The sequence below is a fragment of the Mobula birostris genome, chromosome 2 (assembly GCF_030028105.1).
Source record: "Mobula birostris isolate sMobBir1 chromosome 2, sMobBir1.hap1, whole genome shotgun sequence".
In the NCBI taxonomy this organism is placed as follows: domain Eukaryota; kingdom Metazoa; phylum Chordata; class Chondrichthyes; order Myliobatiformes; family Myliobatidae; genus Mobula; species Mobula birostris.
The window spans coordinates 93,371,237-93,395,950 of NC_092371.1; the positions used below are offsets into that span (position 1 = coordinate 93,371,237).

At 43.1% G+C, this 24,714-nt stretch overlaps 1 protein-coding gene across 1 annotated transcript in view; it reads right to left on the reverse strand.

Moving 5' to 3' along the window:
- The window catches only part of rnf185 (ring finger protein 185), a 43,248-nt gene that overhangs the window by 15,698 nt on the left and 2,836 nt on the right, over positions 1-24,714 (reverse strand). The window contains exons 3-4 of the mRNA XM_072245165.1: positions 14,041-14,153; positions 3,884-3,938 (exon numbers count right to left, since the gene is read on the reverse strand). Coding sequence (XP_072101266.1) covers positions 3,884-3,938; positions 14,041-14,153 — 168 coding nt within the window. The remainder of the gene's footprint in view (positions 1-3,883; positions 3,939-14,040; positions 14,154-24,714) is intronic.

Consider the following 24,714-nt stretch of genomic DNA (forward strand, 5'->3'; position numbering starts at 1 on the left):
GAGGAGCTGGCCAAAGTTGACTGGAAAGATACCCTAGCAGGGATGACAGTGGAACAACAATGGCAGGTATTTCTGGGAATAACACAGAAGGTGCAGGATCAGTTTATTCCAGAGAGGAAGAAAGATTCTAAGGGGAGTAAGGGGCGACCATGGCTGACAAGGGAAGTCAAGGATAGTATAAAAATAAAAGAGAGGAAGTATAACATAGCAAAGATGAGCAGGAAGCAAAAGGATTGGGAAACTTTTAAAGAGCAACAGAGGATAACTAAAAAGGCAATACGGGGAGAAAAAATGAGATACGAAGGCAAGCTAGCCAAGAATATAAAGGAGGATAGTAAAAGCTTCTTTAGGTATGTGAAGAGGAAAAAATTAGTTAAGTCCAAAGTTGGGCCCTTGAAGACAGAAACGGGTGAATTTATTATGGGGAACAAGGAAATGGCAGACGAGTTGAACAAGTACTTTGGATTTGTCTTCTCTAGGGAAGACACAAACAATCTCCCAGATGTAATAGTGGCTGGAGGACCTAGGGTAATGGAGGAACTGAAGGAGATTCACATTAGACAGAAAATGGTGTTGGATAGACTGATGGGACCGAAGGCTGATAAATCCCCAGGGCCTGATGGTCTGCACCCCAGGGTACTTAAGGAGGTGGCTCTAGCAATCGTGGACGTACTGGTAATTATTTTCCAATGTTCTATAGATTCAGGATCAGTTCCTGAGGACTGGAGGGTAGCTAATGTTATCCCACTTTTTAAGAAAGGAGGGAGAGAGAAAACAGGGAATTATAGACCAGTTAGCCTGACATCAGTGGTGGGGAAAATGCTGGAGTCAATTATAAAGGATGAAATAGCAACACATTTGGATAGCAGTAACAGGATCGGTCCGAGTCAGAATGGATTTACGAGATTTACGAAGGGGAAATCATGCTTGACTAATCTTCTGGAATTTTTTGAGGATGTAACTATGAAAATGGACAAGGGAGAGCCAGTGGATGTAGTGTACCTGGACTTTCAGAAAGCCTTTGATAAGGTCCCACATAGATTAGTGGGCAAAATTAGAGCACATGGTATTGGGGGTAGGGTACTGACATGGATCATAAATTGGTTGGCAGACAGGAAACAAAGAGTAGGGATTAACGGGTCCCTTTCAGAATGGCAGGCAGTGACTAGTGGGGTACTGCAAGGCTCGGTGCTGGGACCGCAGCTATTTACAATATACATTAATGATTTAGATGAAGGGATTGAAAGTAACATTAGCAAATTTGCAGATGACACAAAGCTGGGTGGCAGTGTGAAATGTGCGGAGGATGTTGAGATAATGCAGGATGACTTGGACAGGTTGGGTGAGTGGGCAGACGCAAGGCAGATGCAGTTTAATGTGGATAAATGTGAGGTTATCCACTTTGGTGGCAAGAACAGGAAGGCAGATTACTATTTGAATGGTGTCAAGTTAGGACAAGGGGAAGTACAACGAGATCTTGGTGTCCTTGTTCATCAGTCACTGAAAGTAAGTATGCAGGTACAGCAGGCAGTGAAGAAAGCTAATGGCATGCTGGCCTTCATAACAAGAGGAATTGAGTATAGGAGCAAAGAGGTCCTTCTGCAGCTGTACAGGGCCCTGGTGAGATCACACCTGGAGTACTGTGTGCAATTTTGGTCTCCAAATTTGAGGAAGGACATTCTTGCTATTGAGGGAGTGCAGCGGAGGTTCACGAGGTTAATTCCTGGGATGGCGGGACTGTCATATGTTGAAAGATGGGAGCGACTGGGCTTGTATACACTGGAATTTAGAAGGATGAGAGGGGATCTGATTGAAACATATAAGATTATTAAGGGATTGGACAAGCTAGAGGCAGAAACATGCTCCCGATGTTGGGGGAGTCCAGAATCAGAGGCCACAATTTGAGAATACGGGGTAGGCCATTTAAAACAGAGTTGAGGAAAAACTTATTCACCCACGGAGTTGTGGATCTGTGGAATGCGCTGCCTCAGAAGGCAGTGGAGGCCAATTCTCTGGATGCTTTCAAGAAAGAGTTAGATAGAGCTCTTAATGATAGCGGAGTCAAGGGATATGGGGAGAAGGCAGGAACGGGGTACTGATTGTGGATGATCAGCCATGATCACAGTGAATGGCGGTGCTGGCTCGAAGGGCCGAATGGCCTACTCCTGCAGCTATTGTCTATTGGAGGAGACTGAGCACCAGTAGTGGAGGGTCTGAATAGTTAAGCTGTCAATAGGATGCCAACCAAGTGGGCTACATTGTCATGCCTAGTGTTGGCTTCTTGTGTGTTGTTGGGTTCACATTCATCCAGGCAAATGGGGAGCATTCTGGGCATTCCTAACTCGTGCTTGTAGGTGCTGGAGAGGCCCTGGGAAGTCAGGAGGAAGTCGTCACATACCAATATTCCATGTCTCCTCCAGGTGCATCTACATGGGAGGAGGCATGTGGAATATGACACCAGCACTCAGCAGTTGAATCTAAAGATACGTTTCCTGTAATTTCTAAATGGCATGTTGGATTAAATGTGGATATGTGGTGTCTGCAGGTGTTTCGGCATTTTCCTCAATTCTTTCAAAGCCTGCAGACAGACATGGACAATCAGCACTCACAAAAGGTACAGATGGAGCATATCTGGACATGCTATCCCAACTCAAGGCTCAGCATTTAAATCAGGTGAGAAATCAAGGCAGGAAGTTGGTCAGAGCAGTCATGACCTAATTCACTGGCAGAAGATCAGAGTAACTGATCGGAAACACTCAACTGTTCTTATAGCAAAGATTACCCAGAGTTATATAAAGGGACATTTAAAGTTCAGGGAAAGGACAATTTTGCAATGCAGTGGTAAAATGGGTAAAAATACTCAGAGAGAAACAGAAAGGGATAGTGCTTACAAATATAGGAGTTGATATGCAAATAGAGAAGGGAAAAGATGGCTAAAAAGGCAAAACAAAAAATCTTTCAATCTGAAAGCACATGGCAACTGATGATGAAGTAATGAGAATGATAGAAATAGTTAATCTTACATTCAGCACAGAGCACAGTGAGAATGGCTGTCAACTGAAAACTTAATATTTCAGAAGGTTAATAAGATGGGTAGCTCAGTGAGGAAAGCATTAGGCTCAAATGTAGAAAAAGTTTTGATGAAGAAATAAGGGAAGGTTGTTAACAGTGAGCATAGTTAGTAGACCTGTGACAGTAATTGCCTAGGACAAGAAACATTTTCGGAACTCATTAGATATGTACTATAATAACCAGTCCTGATGCAGGGTTTCGACCCAAAATGTCAACCATTCCTCTCCTCCCACAGATGCTGCTCGAACTGCTGAGTCTCTCCAGCATATTGATTGTTGTGGGTCCTGGTGCTTCACTCACTTCCACCAACAATATATTACCTCAATGTGGTCATGTGTAATGAGATGAGATAAAGTAATATATTAACATGAGGAAGATAATTACAAGAGAATTAGCACAGTTTGAGATTGAGAATCTTGGGTTGCAATTAATATCTTAGTGATGCCAGGACAGACTTGCCTAAAGTAGAGACTAGAAACTTATGGGCTTACTTCATAATTTTCAATAAAGACACATTCCATTTAGATTCTTAAGAAATAAATCCTTCTGTGATTGATTAAGGGATTTTAAGAAAGGTATTAACTGAAAGAAAAGGCATACAATATTGTTAAGGTTAGTGGCACAGCCAGGCGATGGTGAAAATTTGAGTAACTAAAATAAAGAAGAAAATAGACGATGAGTGAAAGCTAACATAAAATACGTAGCAAGAGCTTCTCCAATTATACAAGTAGCCAAAGGTAACAATCTCATAGAGCAGTGGCTCCCAACCTTTTTGAATGAAAGCAACACTTAATGAAATGAAACCACTCACCCCTCTGCTCTCTGGCTCAGGCCTCTGTCCCTGTGGTCTCGGTGGAGTTTTCTCTCTGAAATAAGGCAAGTTGACTGTAACATTAAACTCAACAGACATGAGGAAAGGGCTGTACATGAAATGTACCAGATTGGATGTAACTGCTCGCACATATTCCCTTTATTAAAGAAGGAACCCCTTTATTAAAGAAGGAACACTATAATTACTTCACACAATTTAATAAACAAAGTCAGAAAATTGTTGTATGTGTTCTACAAAGTATCTTTAAGTTCATAAATTCCAAGGTGTACAACTCAAGCTTGTGCACTCTTTATGATTTAATCCATGAAGTTCAGATAAGATTTTTGTAAACCACTTAGATTGATATACAGTGCCTTGAGAAAGTATTCAGCACCCAACCCTTTGTTCATATGAGTATTAAACCAAGGATTTTGATCAATTTAATTGAGGTTTTATTTGTGAATCACATGCTCCTTTTTCCCCCACAGTAAAGCCAAAAAAATCAGCAAAAATTGTAAAGCATGAAAAACTCAAAATTGAAAAACTGAAACGTAAGCAGTTCAAAAGTATTCATCCTCCTTTCATCAGTACTTAGCTGAACCACCTCTTGCAGCTATTACAGCCAGTAGTCTTTTTGGCTAAGTCCCTATTAGCTTCACATACTGTGATGCAGCAAGATTTGCCCATTCCTTCTTGCAAAATTGCTCAAGCTGTGCCTGGTTAAAACCAGAAGACAAAGGAGCAGAAGTCGGCCATACGGCCCATCGAGTCTGCTCTGCCATTTTATCATGAGCTGATCCATTCTCCCATTTGGTCCCACTCCCCCGCCTTCTCACCATAACCTTTGATGCCCTGGCTACTCAGATACCTATCAACCTATGCCTTAAATACACCCAATTACTTGGCCTCCACTGCTGCCCGTGGCAACAAATTCCATAGGTTCACCACCCTCTGACTAAAAAAATTTCTTCACATTTGTTCTGAATGGGCGCCCCTCAATCCTTAAGTCATGCCCTCTCGTACTAGACTCCTCCATCATGGGAAACAACTTTGCCACATCCACTCTGCCCATGCCTTTCAAAATTCGAAATGTTTCTATGAGGTCTCCCCTCATTCTTCTAAACTCCAAGGAACACAGTCCAAGAGCGGACAAACGTTCCTCATATGCTAACCCTCTCATTCCTGGAATCATTCTAGTGAATCTTCCCTGTACCCTCTCCAATGTCAGTACATCCTTTCTTAAATAAGGCGACCAAAATTGCCCACAGTACTCCAAGTGAGGTCTCACCAGCGCCTTATAGAGCCACAACATCACATCCCCTGCTCCTATACTCTATTCCTCAAGAAATGAATGTTAACATTGCATTCGCCTTCTTCACCACCAACTCAACCTGGAGGTTAACCTTAAGGGTATCCTGTATGAGGACTCCCAAGTCCTGTTGCATCTCAGAACTTTGAATTCTTTCCCCATTTAAATAATAGTCTACCCGTTTATTTCTTCTGCCAAAGTGCATAACCATACACTTTCCAACATTGTATTTCATTTACCACTTCTTTGCCCATTCTTCCAATCTATCCAAGTCTCTCTGCAGACTCTCTGTTTCCTCAGCACTACCGGCCCCTCTACCTATCTTCGTATCGTTAGCAAACTTAGCCACAAAGCCATCTATTCCATAATCCAAATCGTTGACGTACAATGTAAAAAGAAGCGGCCCCAACACAGACCCCTGTGGAGCACCACTGGTAACTAGCAGCCAACCAGAATAGGATCCCTTTATTCCCACTCTCTGTTTCCTGCCAATCAGCCAACGCTCTATCCACGTATGGAACTTTCCCGTAATTCTATGGGCTCTTATCTTGATAAGTAGCCTCATGTGTGGCACCTTGTCAAAGGCCTTCTGAAAATCCAAATATACAACATCCACTGCATCTCCCTTGTCTAGCCTATTGGTAATTTCCTCAAAAAATTGTAATAGGTTTGTCAGGCAGGATTTTCCTTTAAGGAATCCATGCTGAATTCTGCCTATCTTGTCATATGCCTCCAGGTACTCTGTAACCTCATCCTTGACAATCGACTCCAACAACTTCCCAACCACCGATGTCAAGCTAACAGGTCTATAATTTCCTTTTTGCTTCCTTGCCCCCTTCTTAAATAGCAGAGTGACATTTGGAATCTTCCAGTCCTCCAGAACCATGTCAGAATCTATCGACTTTAGAAAGATCATGGCTAATGCCTCCGCAATCTCCACAGCTACTTCCTTCAGAACACGAGGGTGAATTCCATCTGCTCTGGGAGATTTATCTACCTTTAGACTATTCAGCTTCCTGATTACTTTCTCTGTTGTAATTGTGACTGCACACACTTCTCCTCCCTGCCACCCTTGAGTGTCCGGTGTACTGCTGATGTCTTCCTCAGTGAAGACTGATGCAAAATACTTGTTCAGTTCCTCCACCATCTCCTTATCTCCCACTACAATTTCTCCAGCATCATTTTCTATCGGTCCTATATCTACTCTCACCTGTCTTTTACTCTTTATATACTTGAAAAAGCTTTTAGTATCCTCTTTGATATTATTTGCTAGCTTCCTTTCATAGTTAATCTTTTCCCTCTTAATGATCTTCTTAGTTTCCTTTTGTAAGCTTTTAAAAACTTCCCAATCCTCCGTCTTCCCACTAATTTTTGCTTCTTGTATGCCCTCCCCTTTGCTTTAACTTTGGCTTTGACTTCTCTTGTCAACCATGGTTGCATTCTTTTTCCATTCGAAAATTTCTTCTTTTTTGGAATATACCTGTCTTGCACCTTCTTCACTTCTCGCATAAACTCCAGCCACTGCTGCTCTGCCGTCTTTCCTGCCAGTGTCCCTTTCCAGTCAACTTTGGCCAGTTCCTCTCTCATGCCACTGTGATTTCCTTCAATCCACTGAAATACCGACACATCAGATTTCGGCTTTTCTTTTTTAAATTTCACAGTGAAGTCAATCATGTTATGATCACTGCCTCCTAAGGGTTCCTTCACCTCAATCTCTCTAATCACCTCCAGTTCATTAGTTGGAGTGTGGTGGTGGACAGCAACCTTGGGGTCTTACCAGAGATGTTCGATCAGGTTAAGGTGAGGACTCTGACGAGACCACTCAAGGACATTAATATTCTTCATTTGAAGCCACTCCAGGATTGCTCTGGCAGAGGCTAGCAGGTTTTCACCCAGGATCTCTCTGTATTTAGCAGCATTCATCTTCCCCTCAATTCTGACAAGATTTCCAGTTCCTGCTGCTGAAAACCATCCCCATAGCATGCCACTACCTCCACCATACTTTACATTAGGGATGGTGTTACCTGCCTATGTGCAATATTAGATTTATGTCACATGTAGTGCTGAGGCCAAGATGTTCCACATCAGTTTCATCCAACCACCAGACCTTCTTCCACATCTTTACAGTATCTTCTAAGTGATGCTTTGGAAAATCCTTACCGGAAAGGATAATTTTTTTTAAAATCCAGGGCTTCTTCATTGCCACTCTTCCATAAATACTCTTTTTGCGCAACACTTTAGAGATTGTGGAGCCGTGAACCAGTTGCAGCCATGGCCTTCTGCAGCTCAGTAAGTGACTGTTGGCATGACAGTCACCTCTCTTACAAGTACCATTCTTCTCTGGTGACTCAGTTTAGAAGGACAACCTGACCTAGGCTGTGGTTTTACGAAGGACTGCACTGAGCTCTGATGGATGTTCAGTGCCTTTCAGCTGGTCTTATACCCTTCCCCAGATTGGTGCTTCTCTATTATCATTTCCCTGGCTTGTCTTGAATGCTCTTTTGTCTTCATTTTGGTTTGTTCTGTTGAAAATCTACCATACTGTTGGACCTTACAGAGAGAGCAGGTATTTATTCTAATTCATTGAAAACAGGTGATTCTCCAATTTTCTATTTCAACAAACTGGGTGAGTTGGTAAGGTAAATCAGCATATCGCTAATGAGGAAAGTTAGTGTAGTAATTACAAAGGAGGTGAATACTTTATCAGCCTCACAATTTTGGTTTTTAATTTTTAGTAAATGGTTGACAGGTTTTGGAATTTTTCTTTTGATTTGATGTAACCCTCTCACTGTAGGCTTGTAATGAGTTAGCTGTTACTGTGAATACAAAGTAACAGCAACATGACTCCACAATGTATGGGGAATAACAAATGAAAGTAAATAAACAGGCTTACGATGGATATGATTCCAGTAACCACAAAAATATAAAAGTTTGAATGATTTTCTAAGGGAAAATAAGACAATTACCTATACCAATACCGACAGACACCCACACAAACTCACTACACACTGCTTCCTATACCAACTGCCCCATCCTCAGCCCTATCATTCCAGTTCCCATTCCCCTGCCAAATTAGTTTACACACTTAAGGTAAGACAAATTGAGGTTAAAGCTAGGGAACCAGTTAACATCATTTAATTCCTTTAAAACCGAGGAATAAAATCTATTAGGCCCAGGGATACCACACTTCCGTGATACGATCATCTTCTTTCCTGATGTATCACTTAACACTATTGAATCCCCAGCCCTGATTTAATTCATTGCTCCAGGATATCCAGCCTGTTGTTCCCTTTGCTGTAAAAATTCATGATTCAGCATTCTCCACTATGTTACTTATATTTATAACATTGGCTTTAAGGAGCCTACATTGTTCTTGGCCAACCTCTCTCTGAATAATACATTTTTTCCTGATGATTTTACTATTCCTTGCTAGCTTCTTTTCACCTTCTATTCTGTTGCTCTAAATTGTTTTTCGCAGCCACCAAGATCAGCACCAGTTCCCTGTTGTATGCAGCTCCTGTACTTTGATGCTGGCCTTTAACTTTACTCAATCACAATTTTTGTGGGACAAGAGTGGGGAGCGGAGGAGACAAAAAGTGGTTCTGTTGCAGATTTTTGAGTGGTTATCAATAGGCTACACATTTAACCTATGATCACGTTTGTAACTTTTACTGAGGAGAGCCTGGTTCATCCCATGAAGTTTGTCCAAGGCAAATTCAGAACCTTCTTAGTCATCATTACAAACACCACATTGACTGTGATCACAAGGACAAATGACTGCACATTAGTCATGTTGTCAGAAGAACTGCATCATACCACTTGGTCCATAAAACCTATTCTGGGTCTCTTAACATATCCAGTTTGTTTTCCACATAGCTTCATTTGTCCGGTCCTGACAACATGAATAATGTGCTTGAATCGACACTGCACCCACTCCAGTGCCACACATCCTTCGTGTAAAGTGTTGACCAGAAATGTGCTCAAAAGTCAAGCTGTGGTCTAACATTACTAAGATTTAAGGATAAACAAGCTCCCACAAAAAAAAAGGATAAAACTGTCAAATCTACTGTCCCCTGTACAGCAAGATGCACAGAGGGGGAAGAAAAGTAAGGGTGACATCATATCACATCACACACTAAAGAGTTTAACACTGAAAAGCTGGAAGACAAAGTACAAGAGTCATATTAAAACGTGTGAACAGAAAAGTAGAGAGAGACCATGATAAAATATTAGCAAGTAACATCAAATAAAATCTAAAAGCTTTATAAGTAAACAAAGAGCAAGAGGATTACTAAGGAAAGTGTACTGCCAATAATGAAATCTAGAATCAAAAACAAAATGCTGGTCACACTCAATGCTCAATAACCCTTGGGACTAAATAATGAGTTAATGATCTCACACAGCCTCCCTTTTCTTTCCACAGATGTGGCTACATGTTTATATCAATCTATTATGTTTCAATTTGTAGTTGTATCATTTTGTCCAACTGCTGATTTGTTACCTTGACAGCTTTTGGTCTACATCCTATCAGGGACATTCCTTTTCTCTTCTCCACTCCCAGCAACATAGAATGGGCTTTCCTCCCCTGCTCTGATAAGAGTTCCTTGACACAAAACATCAGCTTTGTTTTTCTCCCCATTGATGCTGCCCGACCCAGTGTACCTCCTCCAGTTATGTTTAAATTTAGTAGTAGCCACAGATTAATTGTAGACAGATTAGATTTGTTACAGCTAGATCCTGTTGAACAAATTTAATTAAATTTCAAGAATGTAACAATGAGGGTGAATGAGAGCAGAGAACTTGATATATTCCAATTGGATTTTAAAAGGTCCCACATGGATGCTAGATCAAACAAAACTCATGGGATCCAAGTGAGCGACAAATTGGACCCAAAGCTGACTCACTGTTGATAAACAGATGCGGTATGCATGGATTTGTGCCAAGTTATTTAAACCCCATATGTTAGAGGGATCCATGGACTTAGTGACAGAAAACAAAGGCAACAGATCATGAATTTTGTGATCTATGAGCGATCATCATCTACCACTGTCAATAACTAAGAATGTTCAGTTTTATTTGTAACTCCTGGAGGAAGAAAGCTCTCTGTGCCTTCACAAAGCAAGATCAAGAGAATATTCAGGCCTCGGCTGATTTGTAGAATGAATTTTATCTGTTTAAGTACACCAAGGTCCATCTCCTACTCTGAACGTCCAACCCTTTTACTCGTCTCAAAGACTTCCTGATTGGTTGACAAATAATTTTGAATACAAAAAGAGGTTTGCTGACCAAATCTGACCACGTGATTCAAAGTTCTAGGGTACAGGAAGCTAGCTAAATGTAGTAAATGGAATTCAATCCAGAGAAATGCAGTACAAGTTAAAACATTTGAGAAAAGTAAATAATGGAAGAGAATGCACGATAAATAGCAAGACACTAAGACAGCATTTGTAACTGAACATGGCTAAAATATGCTTCATACCTACAAAGGAAAGCAGTGCCTGTGGATAACATGGTTATGAACATGCAAAATAATTGTCTCTATTGGTCTAAGCACAAAACAATATCAGGAGCATCACAGTAGAACTTTATAAACCACTGTTGAGGGTTGATATCATAACAAGAAGGAGATCCCTTTAGAACAGAGATAAGGAGGAATTTCCTTAACCAGAGGGTGGTGAATCTGCGGAGTTAATTGCCACAGATGGCTGCGGAGGTCAAGTCACTGAATATTTAAGGTGGAGGTTGATAGACTCTGGATTAGTAAGGTGACAAAGGTTACAGGGAGAAGGCAGGAGGTTGAGAAGGTAAATAAATCAGCCACAATCGAATGGTGGAGCAGACTTGATGAGCCCAATTGCCTAATTCTGTTCCTTTGCCTTACAGTCTTATTGTCTAATTAGTTAGGCCACAGTATATACAGCTGTAGTCACAATACTACAGGAAGGATGTGATAGCAAAGACAGGGTTGAGAAGTTGCTTACAAGGAGGCTGCCAATGCTGAAGAACCAAAGCTAAGAGGAGAGACCATCATGTCTGGGGTTATTTCCTTTGGAACAAAACTGAAGGGAGATTGAATCCAGAATCAGAATCATGTTTATTATCACCGGCATGTGAAATTTGTTAACTTAGCAGCGGCAGTTCAATGCAATACATGATATAGGAAAAAAAAACAAAATAAAATAATAATTAATAAATTACAGCATATGTATATTGAATAGATAAAAATCATGCAAAAAACAGAAATACTATATAATAAAAGTGAGGTAGTGTCCAAGAGTTCAATGTCCATTTAAGAATTGGATGGCAGAGGGGAAGAAGCTGTTCCTGAATCGCTGAGTGTGTGCCTTCAGGCTTCTGTACCTCCTACCTGATGGTAACAGTGAGAAAAGAACATGCCCTGAGTGCTGGAGGCCCTTAATAATGGATGATGCCTTTCTGAAACACCGCTCCCTGAAGATGTCCTGGGTACTTTGAAGCCAACTAAATTTACAATCCTCTGCAGCTTCTTTCGGTCCTAAGCAGTAGCGCCCCCATACCAGACAGTGATGCAGCCTGTCCGAATGTACATCTATAGAAGTTTTTGAGTGTATTTGTTGACATACCAAATCTTTTCAAATGCCTAATACAGTATAGCTGCTGTCTTGTCTTCTTTATAACTGCATCAATATGCTGGGACCAGGTTAGATCCTCAGAGATCTTGACACCCAGGAATTTGAAACTGCTCACTCTCTCCACTTTTGGTCCCTCTATGAGAACTGGTATGTGTTCTTTTGTCTTAACCCTTCCAGAAGTCAACAATCAGTTTTTTCGTCTTACTGATGTTGTGCCAGATTGTTGCTACGACACCACTCCACTAGTTGGCATATCTTACCCTCTTGTTACCACCTCAAGTCAAGTCACTTTTTATTGTCATTTCGACCATAATTGCTGGTACAGAACACAGTAAAAATGAGAACGTTGTTCAGGACCATGGTGCTACATGAAACAACACAAAAACTACACTAGACTACAGACCCACCCAGGACTGCACGAAGTGCACAAAACAATGCAGGCATTATAGTAAATAATAAACAAGACAATAGGCACAGTAGGGGGCAGTAGGTTGGTGTCAGTCCAGGCTCTGGGTATTGAGGAGTCTGATGGCTTGGGGGAAGAAACTGTTACATAGTCTGGTCGTGAGAGCCCAAATGCTTTGGTGCCTTTTGCCAGATGGCAGGAGGGAGAAGAGTTTGTATGAGGGGTGCGTGGGGTCCTTCATAATGCTGTTTGCTTTGTGGATGCAGCGTGTGGTGTAAATGTCTGTAATGGCGGGAAGAGAGATCCCGATGATCTTCTCAGCTGACCTCACTATCCGCTGCAGGGTCTTGCGATCTGAGATGGTGCAATTTCCGAACCAGGCGGTGATGCAGCTGCTACCTGAGATTCTACCAACAATATCAGCAAATTTATAGATGGTATTTGAGCTATGCCTAACCACACAGTACGTGTATATACAGAGTAGAGCAGTGGGCTTAGCACACACCTCTGAGGGGCGCCAGTGTTGATCATCAGCGAGGAGGATATGTGGTCTGTGACTGTGGTCTGCCGATTATGAAGTTGAGGATCCAGCTGCAGAGGGAGATACAGATGCCCAGGTTCTGCAACTTCTCAATCAGGATTGTGGGAATGATGGTGTTAAATGCTGAGCTATAGTCGATGAACAGCATCCTGACGTAGGTGTTTGTGCTGTCCAGGTGGTTTAAAGCCGTGTGGAGAGCCATTGAGATTGTGTCTGCCGTTGACCTATTGTGGCCTAATTGAGTTAGATAAAGATGTGACAGGCACAGAAAGAGCATAATATGGACCAATTTTGAAAGGTATCAGTAACCAGGAGACAAATGCTAATCTGTGGAAGGCGGCTGAGTAAAACACTACCACTGAGATGGTCAAGGGGAGGTGGCAAATGGTGGGACCAACTACCCAAGGTATGCAACATTTTTTTTTTTAGCCACATTCAAATTTAAAGTGCTGTAAGTGGTGGTGGAGAGGGTCTGTAATTCACTCTCTCAAGAGGGTGGTAGAAGCAGAAACCGAGACAGTTAAAAAGTAGCTATGTTGCACACTGAAGAGCTGAACCTGGGAAGTGCAATTAACTACCGATGTTTGGCTATCGACCATGTGGATGGATCATCCCATCCCAAAGCCTCCTGTGATTATGTGATAGTCAGCCAGGCAAACTCAAGAGAACACATGAACTAAACAAAGACCAGAAGCCTGAGGAAAGACAATCAGTTCAGTCCAAGGTCCTTTTGTCAGAACTGATGAAGGGTCTCAGAACCTGAAGCATATGAACTGTTTCTTTTTCCACAAGTGCTGCCTGGCTCAATGGGATTTCCAGGATTGTCTACTTTTATTTCAGTGCTTTTGATTTTCAAGGAAGACAGCGATGAAAATATCTCAAAGAAAATCCATTCTTTCTAGCTCACCGAAGTACAAGACTGGTGGTCAAAGCAGGAGTCAGAAGGATAAATTAAGGCATGAATTTTAGAGCCACACCACCACTGATAATGGTCAGGGTAAGAGGTGACTGGTCTAGCCAAGCACTGAAGTTGTGGAACAGAATTTTATTTTCACCACATTCAAGATATCAATACTGTCTCAGCTTGCTTCACAGTGACTATTCCAGAGTTCTGCATTCATTAACTACTAAATGCCACTCAGGTTTCTATTAAAATTGTGAAAATTCCACGTATCAGAATTACTAAGTTTTCCCTTTGACCAAATTCTCAACCTTACATGAAGTCCATATGAAATCTGCAGACTGTGCAGTCACTATCTCACTTGGGCAGGTCAAAGCAGTCTTGCTTACCTGGGATCCTGCTGACCAGTACTTCCTCTTCCATAAAGGGGAATCACTTTGTCTCGACTGATGCCTGCTTTGCATACAGGGCAAACCTGTCGATTAGGTCTGGTCTCCAACCACTGCCAGAACACAAGCACCAGAGGTTTTCTGTTAGTGATAATGTCACGTTACTGTGTAGCTACAATACCATCAATACAATTGAAGGTCGGTTCTTGTGTACCTTGCAGCAAATGACTCACTCTTGACTCTTCGAAGTCTTTCATCATCATGTAGAATCATAGGCACCTCATTCAAAACACCCACCAGCAAACTATTCTAAGTCTAGTGCAGCCTCAGATAAAATGCTGTTTCACCAATTACAAAACTTCCTTATATTAAAAAATACCATTTAGTTTCTTAATTACATGGAATACCTGACCACCAAGTATCTGTGTTTCATCTGGAATGGCAATGGCAGAAACTTGCATTGTTGTAGCATTATAAATACAGTCAAATGCTGAACAGGACATCATGAGAATATCAAACACGAGCCACGTGAGGAGATGTTGAGGAGGGTGGATGATCAATAGCTTGGCCAAAGAAATAGTTTTAAAGCAGCATCTTATAATGAGTCCTAATGAACAGTCTAGGCCTGACTCCATAGATGCTGTCCAACCTGCTGAGTTCCTCCAGCATTTTGTGTGTAACATCTTATACTGAGAGGCAAGATTCTGAGAAACAAAATTGCAAAGCTTAGGACCAAAGTAACTAGAAGTAAAGGCAATGGTATCATAAAAAGAGTTGAACGTTCCCAACAGGAATGAGTTGAAGGATCATAAAGCTCCTAGAAAACAGAGGAGATGAGAAAAATAGCATGTAATAGAATCACATAGCATAGAAACTGGGCCTTTGACCAAACTCATTTGTGCTGATCTAAGCTAGTCCCAAATGCCTGTGTTTAACACAAATCCTTCTACGTCTAGAGAATTGTTAAGAGTGATTTTTGGGTTTCGGACATATACATTTAACAACTGACTTTGGCTACCAGTCTTCACATCTGAAAGTGTATTGTGCATTTAATTTGGAGTACAGCTATGAACAATGGGTTTCTAAAAGCTGTGAATCTCAGTCCAGACAATGCTGATTAAAATTCATTTGGTTGTCTATGATGTGGATATGAATTAGGAGGTGTGAAGGTTGTATGTAGTTTCAAAGAAAGCATTGTCCATACATTGTAAATATGGAGTTGTCCTTTGATGTTTGGCACATAAAATATTGAGTCCTTTGTTGAGCCAACAGACCTTTCCACTGAAAGCGTCTCCATGTGATGCCTGCTGTACCTCGTTTTACCATAGAAACTACAACACAGAAACAGGCCTTTTGGCCCTTCTTGGCTGTGCCGAACCATTTTCTGCCTAGACCCACTGACCTGCACACGGACCATATCCCTCCATACACCTCCCATCCATGTATCTGTCCAATTTATTCTTAAATGTTAAAAAAGAACCCGCATTTACCACCTCGTCTGGCAGCCCATTCCATACTCCCACCACTCTCTGTGTGAAGAAGCCCCCCCCCAATGTTCTCTTTAAACTTTCCCCCCCTCACCCTTAACCCATGTCCTCTGGTTTTTTTCTCCCCTTGCCTCAGTGGAAAAAGCCTGCTTGCATTCACTCTATCAATACCCATCATAATTTTATATACCTCTATCAAATCTCCCCTCATTCTTCTACGTTCCAGGGAATAAAGTCCTAACCTATTCAACCTTTCTCTGTAACTGAGTTTCTCAAGTCCCGGCAACATCCTTGTAAACCTTCTCTGCACTCTTTCAACCTTATTTATATCCTTCCTGTAATTTGGCGACCAAAACTGAACACAATACTCCAGATTGGGCCTCACCAATGCCTTATACAACCTCATCATAACATTCCAGCTCTTACTCAATACTTTGATTAATAAAGGCCAATGTACCAAAAGCTCTCTTTACGACCCTATCTACCTGTGACGCCACTCTTAGGGAATTTTGTATCTGTATTCCCAGATCCCTCTGTTCCACTGCACTCCTCAGTGCCTTACCATTAACCCTGTATGTTCTACCTTGGTTTGTCCTTCCAACATGCAATACCTCACACTTGTCTGTATTAAATTCCATCTGCCATTTTTCAACCCATTTTTCCAGCTGGTCCAAGTCCCTCTGCAGGCTCTGAAAACCTTCCTCACTGTCTACTACACCTCCAATCTTTGTATCATCAGCAAATTTGCTGATCCAATTTACCACATTATCATCCAGATCATTGATATAGATGACAAATAATAATGGACCCAGCTCTGATCCCTGTGGCACACCACTAGTCACAGGCCTCCACTCGGAGAAGCAATTCTCTACTACCACTCTTTGGCTTCTTCCATTGAGCCAATGTCTAATACAATTTACCACCTCTCCATGTATACCTAGCGACTGAATTTTCCTAACTAACCTCCCATGCGGGACCTTGTCAAAGGCCTTACTGAAGTCCATGTAGACAACTTCCACTGCCTTCCCTTCATCCTGGTGACCTCCTCGAAAAACTCCAATAGATTGGTCAAACATGACCTACCACGCACAAAGCCATGTTGACTCTCCCTAATAAGTCCCTGTCTGTCCAAATGCTTGTAGATTTTATCTCTTAGTACTCCCTCCAATAACTTACCTACTACTGACATTAAACTTACTAGCCTATAATTTCCCGGATTACTTTTTGATCCTTTTTTAAACAACAGAACAACATGAGCCACTCTCCAATCCTCCGGCACCTCACCTGTAGACAGCGACATTTTAAATATTTCTGTCAGGGCCCCTGCAATTTCAATACTAGTCTCCTTCAAGGTCCGAGGGAACACTCTGTCAGGTCCCGGGGATTTATCCACTTTAATTTTCCTCAAGACAGCAAGCATCTCCTCCTTTTCAATCTGTACAGTTTCCATGATCTCACTACTTGTTTCCCTTAATTCCATAGACTTCTTGCCAGTTTCCTTAGTAAATACAGATGCAAAAACCTACTTAAGATCTCCCCCACTTCCTTTGGTTCCGCACATAGCCGACCACTCTGATCTTCTAGAGGACCAATTTTATCCCTTACAATCCTTTTGCTCTTAATATACCTATAAAAGCTCTTTGGATTATCCTTCACTTTGATTGCCAAGGCAACCTCATGTCTTCTTTTAGCCCTCCTGATTTCTTTCTTAAGTATTTTCTTGTACTTCTTATACTCAAGCACCATATTTGCTCCCTGCTTCCTATACATGTCATACAACTCCCTCTTCTTCTTTATCAGAGTTGCAATATCCCTTGAGAACCAAGGTTCCTTATCCCTGACGAAGGGTCTCGGCCTGAAACGTCGACTGCACCTCTTCCTACAGATGCTGCCTGGCCTGCTGCGTTCACCAGCAACTTTGATGTGTGTTGCTTGAATTTCCAGCATCTGCAGAATTCCTGTTGTTTTCCTTATTCCTATTCACTTTGCCTTTAATCCTGACAGGAACATACAAATCCTGCACTCTCAAAATTTCTCCTTTGAAGGCTTCCCACCTACTGATCACATCCTTGCCAGAGAACAACCTGTCCCAATCCACGCTTTTTAGATCCTTTCTCATTTCTTCAAATTTGGCCTTCTTCCAGTTAAGAACCTCAACCCTAGGACCAGCTCTATCCTTGTCCATGATCAAGTTGAAACTAATGGTGTTATGATCACTGGAACTAAACTGCTCCCCTACACAGACTTCTGTCACTTGTCCTAACTCGTTTCCTAACAGGAGATCCAATATTGCATCCCCTCTAGTTGGTCCCTCTATATATTGATTTAGAAAACTTTCCTGAACACATTTTATAAACTCTAAACCATCTAGACCCCTAACAGTATGGGAGACCCAATCAATATATGGAAAATTAAAAACCCCTACCACCACAACTTTATGTTTCCTGCAGTTGCCTGCTATCTCTCTGCAGATTTGCTCTTCCAATTCTCGTTGACTATTGGGTGGTCTGTAATACAATCCCACTAATGTGGCCATACCTTTCCTGTTTCTCAGCTCCACCCATAAAGACTCAGTAGACAAGCCCTCTAATCTGTCCGGCCTGAGCACTGCTGTAATATTTTCCCTAACAAGCAATGCTACTCCCTCACCTTTCATTCCTCTGCCTCGATCACATCTGAAACATCAGAACCCTGGAATAGTAAGCTGCCAGTCCTGCCCCTCCTGTAGCTAAGTTTCACTAATTGCTATAACGTCATAATTCCACTTGTCAATCCACGCCCTCAACTCATCTGCCTTCCCTGTAATACTCCTAGCATTGAAATATATACACCTCAGAAGATTTTTACCACCACTCACAACCTTTCTATTAGCAGATTTGCTTGAACTTTTAACATCATTTATTTTCACTCCAGCCACTGTCAGCTCTGGCACTCTGGTTCCCATCCCCCTGCAAATCTAGGTTAAAGCCTCCTCGATAGCATTAACAAACCTCCCTGAAAGGATATTGGTCCCCCTGTAGTTCAAGTGTAACCCGTCTCTCTTGTACAGGTCCCACCTGCCCCAGAAGAGGTCCCAATTATCCTGAAATCTGAAACTCTGCTCCCTACACCAGTTCCTATGCCACTTGTTCATCTTCCAGAACATCCTATTCCTACCCTCACTGGCATGTAGCACAGGTAGCAATCCTGAGATTACCACCTTCGAGGTCCTGCTTTTCAACTTCCTACCAAGCTCTCTATACTCACTCTCCAGGACCTCCTCACTCTTCCTTGCTATGTCATTGGTACCAATGTGCACCACAACATCTGGCTGATCACCCTCCCACTTCAGAATGTCATGCAATCGATCAGAGACATCCTTGACCCTGGCACCCGGGAGGCAACAAACCATCCTGGATTCTCTGTCACGACCACAGAACCTCCTATCTGCACCTCTAACTATCGAGTCCCCTATCACTACCGCTTTCCTCTTTTTCTCCTTCCCTTCTGCACTGCAGAGCCAGACTCAGTGCCAGAGATCCGGCTACTGCAGCTTGTCCCAGGTAAGTTTTGTTGAATAAAGAAGCTGCTTTGTATCTTCCAGTAATTTTCTCCGGTGACTTCATTCACGCAACAACAAGAATTATATTAAGAGATTTTATAACAAAAAGCTATGCACACCAACATTCACTATTCTCACTTTTGTGCCTTTTCTGTTTCTTTACCAAAATAGATATTTCAAAATTTATTATTTACTATCTGCCATGGCCAATAATTGCAGAATGTTCAGTTCCATTTGTAACTCTTTGGAAAATGCAAAAATGCAGAAAGGTCCAGGAAAACCTTCAAGGAGGGTTGCTTGCAGCATGAATGCACTTGTCACTTAGGTACAATCAATGACAACCACCACCTGCGCTTGAGAACATACCTTCTTACTCACCATAAAGATCAGCAAACTACTGTAAATTACCTACACTGTAGGCAAGTGTGATGAGGAAGAGGTCACCTGATCAGAAAATCCAACCAGGTGAGCCACATAAACATTGTGGCTACAAGGTTGTGTCACTTGCACTTCTTCCAATGTAAGGCATCTGACGCTTATAATGTAGTCTCCTCTACACTGGAAAACCCAGCTCGTGTCAATCTAGTCATCCAATTTGCAAATTTCATTCAACCCGCAATGTTGAATTCAACAATTTCAGAAAACCAGCCCTTCCTGTTTGTGTAAAAGCTGGTCAGTTCTGCAATAAGCCCATCCACCAATAACATAACCTCAGTATTTCCCTCGCTGAACAACTACTGAGTATTTCCTAGGAAATACTCTTTTACACTTCCAGTATTTTTTAAATTTTTCTTTCTTTCTATCCTGCCTTCTCTCCCTCTATTTATATCTGCTCCAGACAGATCTATTATGATTTACATCCACCCTCTAGGAGACGTCACCAATACCACATGCCATTTTGATTCTCTTAGGTCTCTATTCTATCACAGATGCTCCCTCTGTTCTCACTACCTTTCTGTGGCTTAAAACACACCTCATTTTTCCAGTTCTGATGAAGGGTCACTGACTGAAGCTCTAACTATTTCTCTATGGATACTGTCTGACCTGCTGAGGATCAATATTTTCTGGTTTCATTATTAAATCAGGTCAGAGCTTGGGTATCATGTAATAAATGACACATCCAAATAGCCCAAAACTTCTGCAAAATTTATTAGGCACACATGAGAAACATGCTGGAACTCTCCAGTTGTCTGGGTGAGTAATAGCACCAACAACAAGCAAGCAGCTCAAAGTATTCAGGAAAAGTTCAATAGTTCCATTTAATATCAGAAAATGTATACAATATACAACCTGAAATTCTTTTTCTTCACAGACATCCGCAAAAACAGAAGAGTTCCACAAAGAATGACTGACAGTTAAAACATTAGAACCCCAAATCCCCCTCATTCCCACGCACAAGCAGCGGCAAAGCACCAACCTACCCACCCCTACCCTCTTCTGCAAAAAATCATCAGCACCCTCCACCCACCAAGCAAAGCCCCCAGTAAAGACCATGATTTGCACTAAAACAAAAACTAAATGTTCGCCCCATAATTAGACATACCACAGGCTCACTCTCTCCCTCCCAAATAAAGGTTCCTAATTTTTTTTGTGTCATGGACCCCTACCATTAACTGAGGGGTCCATGAACCCCAGGTTGGGAACCCCTGCCCTAGAGCAACAGCAGCACCAGAAACCCTGTAGCACAATGTTCTCAGCTCCTGGAGCTTTATCATATCCAGCATAATTAGCATTTATGACGAGTATATTGGGTTTCTACCACCATCACTGAATAGAAACATACATAGAAAATAGGTGCAGGAGTAGGCCGTTCGGCCCTTCGAGCCTGCACCACCATTCAGTATGATCATGGCTGATCATCCAACTCAGAACCCTGTACCTGCCTTCTCTCCATACCCCCAATCCCTTTAGCCACAAGGCCATATCTAACTCCCTCTTAAATATAGCCAATGAACTAGCCTCAACTGTTTCCTGTGGCAGAGAATTCCACAGATTCACCACTCTCTGTGTGAAGAAGTTTTTCCTCATCTCGGTCCTAAAAGGCTTCCCCTTTATCCTTAAACTGTGACCCCTTGTTCTGGACTTCCCCAACATCAGGAACAATCTTCCTGCATCTAGCCTGTCCAATCCCTGTAGGATTTTATACGTTTCAATAAGATCCCCCCTCAATCTTCTAAATTCCAGCGAGTATAAGCCTAGTCGATCCAGTCTTTCATCATATGAAAGTCCTGCCATCCCAGGAATCAATCTGGTGAACCTTCTTTGTACTCCCTCTATGGCAAGGATGTCTTTCCTCAGATTAGGGGACCAAAACTGCACACAATACTCCAGGTGTGGTCTCACCAAGGCCTTGTACAACTGCAGTAGTACCTCGCTGCTCCTGTACTCGAATCCTCTTGCTATGAATGTCAGCATACTGCAGCTCCCCTGGCCAGCATCAGGGTCGCTCGGCTCACTGCAGTCTAGGGAAACAGCCCTCGGCCCCGCCAAATTGGGTAATTAGTTTGTGTGGATGCTGTGTGATGTACCCCACCCCACCCAAATAACAGACAATACACCAGATATGATTAAATGATTTACAGTTTATAGATATTACTGGAACTATATAATTAATAGAGAATAAAATATAAAAGGAAAATCAAAGGCGCCACACTTATCAAAGTTCAATCTCTTCATGCACAAACAGTTGGAGCTCAGGACCCTTCTCCTTCACCCTGCGACCGCTCGGACCATCTTGACCGGCCGCCTGGGACCAACAACGGTGGTCAACCAGATGCTCCACACAAGTCCGTCTCCTCTCCTCACCGACCCTGTTAGCAGACTCACAGCACCTGGTCCATCCTCTGTCTCTCTCTCCCGCCTTCTCCCCCCAAATCCCGCGCATACAATATCTTATAGACACACCAAAGCATAACAACTATCCCAATTGGTTCATTCATCCTCTTATCAATAGATAATCCAAAACAAACTGCTGGCGGGAGGACTTTCTCAGCAGTTAACATAACAAAGAAGCCCTTTCAATGATAACATAACAAAGAAGCCATTTTAATTAGACTGCGCAGTGACATAAAAAAAAGAAACCCCCTTACACCCTCCCCCCCACCAAATAAAGTCATGTCCTCATGACTTCTAAATAACTCGCCAACCAGTCCTACAGACACAGAAACCCATCCAGATACACACAGTGACATTGCTCCCAAACAGTGGACCTTCCGCCCGTCCACGGGCGCTACATAGGTCAACCTATCTGAGAGCTCCCTAATCCTCCGAGCCCTCTGTACCCCCTCATCTAAACCTTAAAAGCTCAGACACCACTAGGGATACCTCGGGCCTGCTTGCCGACTACTCTCCCACTCAGGCCACCATTACAGTTTCCATCCCCAGGTCCACCACCATCTGTTCCAACACCAGGAAGTTCAACTGGTATGTCGGGTCATTTTTCTCACATTGCACCAAACTCCTCCACATGTAACATTTCTCTTCTGTCGCCCGGGCTCAGCCACTCGCCTCGCCTCATAGTCCCTCCCGGCGAATCCAAGCTCCAGGCGGTCATCCACATACACCAAAACTCCACACACCTTCACTTCCCCCATGGTCTTCCTCATGCCCCGCAGGAAGGATGCAGGGGCTCCGGATATGCCCTTGGGCATCTTTTCGGATCAGAAGGATCCCAGGGAACTAATAACGGCCGTCTTCGGCTTGACAGCTGCACTCCTCGGGATCTGGCAACATCCACTCCTCAGATCCAGCACATCAAACCACGTCGCATAATTCACACACACGCTGCGTCCATCTTCCACAGTGCCAGGGTCCAGTTGCCGCGACCTCTCACTCACTGAGGTGTCTTCAGCGGTCAACTCCCCTCCCTCGTGGTAGTTCGGAGCGTCTGCTAAGAGGGTCTCACCCTCAGCTCCTTTCCCCAGGCCGTACCACCGCTGGGTCTCGTTTAAATTCAGTACCGGCTCAAGGCTGCTGCACACGTCCTCAGAAGCAACTCGACACGCTGGGTGCCCAGACAATGCCCCCATGAACTCCAGGGTCATTAACCAATCATCGTCTTCTGGATCTCTACTGGCACTGGTACCCAAAATCTCCGGTGCCCTTGCGGTTGTCAAGGGTAAATGCTTCAGACACCGGTTGTAAAACGAACTGTAGAACAACTTGACCTGCGCCCCGGGGCGAGGATGGCTTTAGCATCGCTTCCCTCTATACGTAACGACACCCTGGGGCGTGGTCCCTCTAAGCCTTCAGGAATAGGGTCCTTTCCTTTCAGAAGTTCATTGGTACATTGCTGGGAACGTGCTTCCCCAGAGACCCCAAGCCGTTCCCCCACTGGGCCTCCACTAAGTTTCCCGACACCTCTCTGATCAGCTGAACAACTGAAGGAGGGGCTGATCCCCTGAAATGATCCCCCTGGCTGCAAGCAATTTAGCCGCCCTCCTAGCCAGAGAAGACACACTGAAAACTTTCCCTACTCTATCAAATAACTGACAGCCTGCCTACTTAAACTTTCAACCAATCCCTGTCGCTCTCCCTCAACTGAGCACTGCCACTCATCTAACAACTGAGTGATCTGCACCGCCTACATCTCGCATGCCTCTGCCCCTCTTGGGGTGGATACTATCCCAAACGCCTGGTGGAGCCTGCCAGAGCTAGAACATTTATTCGCAGACACTACTTCCAAATTAGACCACTCTTTCCTCTCTCTTCCAACAGCATGGACAGCACCGAGTTCCACCTCCAACTCATCAACGCTAGTCTGAACTCGAACAAAGACCTCAGCCACCACGGATGCAGCAATAACCAGCAAATAACCCACAGAGACACACATTACTGATTTATACTGGGAACCACACAGCACACCAATAGATCCAATCCCGGATGAGCCCCCACAATGTAGCCCCCCCGGCCAGCCTCAGGGTCGTTCGGCTCGCTGTAGTCTAGGGAAACAGCCCTCGGCCCCAGCAAACTGGGTAATTAGTTTGTGTGGATGCTGTGTGATGTACCCCACCCCGCTCAAATAACAGACAATACACCAGATACGATTAAATGATTTATAGTTTATAGATATTACTGGAACTATATAATTAATAGAGAATAAAATATAAAAGGAAAATCAAAGGCGCCACACTTATCAAAGTTCAATCTCTACGTGCACAAACAGTTGGAGCTCAGGACCCTTCTTCTTCACCCTGCGACCCCTCGGACCACCTCGACTGGTCGCCTGGGACCAACAACGGTGGTCGACCAGACGCTCCACACAAGTCCGTCTCCTCTCCTCGCCGAACGCCCCGCTCGGGATCTGACCCCGTTAGTGGACTCACAGCACCTGGTCCATCCTCTGTCTCTCTCTCTCTCCCACCTTCTCCCCCAAAACCCCACACAAACAATATCTTACAGACACACCAAAGCATAACAACTATCCCAATTGGTTCATTCATCTTCTTATCAATAGATAATCCAAAACAACTGCTAGCGGGAGGACTTTCTCAGCAGTTAACATAACAAAGAAACCCTTTCAATTATAACATAACAAAGAAGCCATTTTAATTAGACTGTGCAGTGACATAAAAAAAAAGAAACCCCCTTACAATACCATTCACCTTTTTCACCCCCTGCTGTACCTGCATGCCCACTTTCAATGAC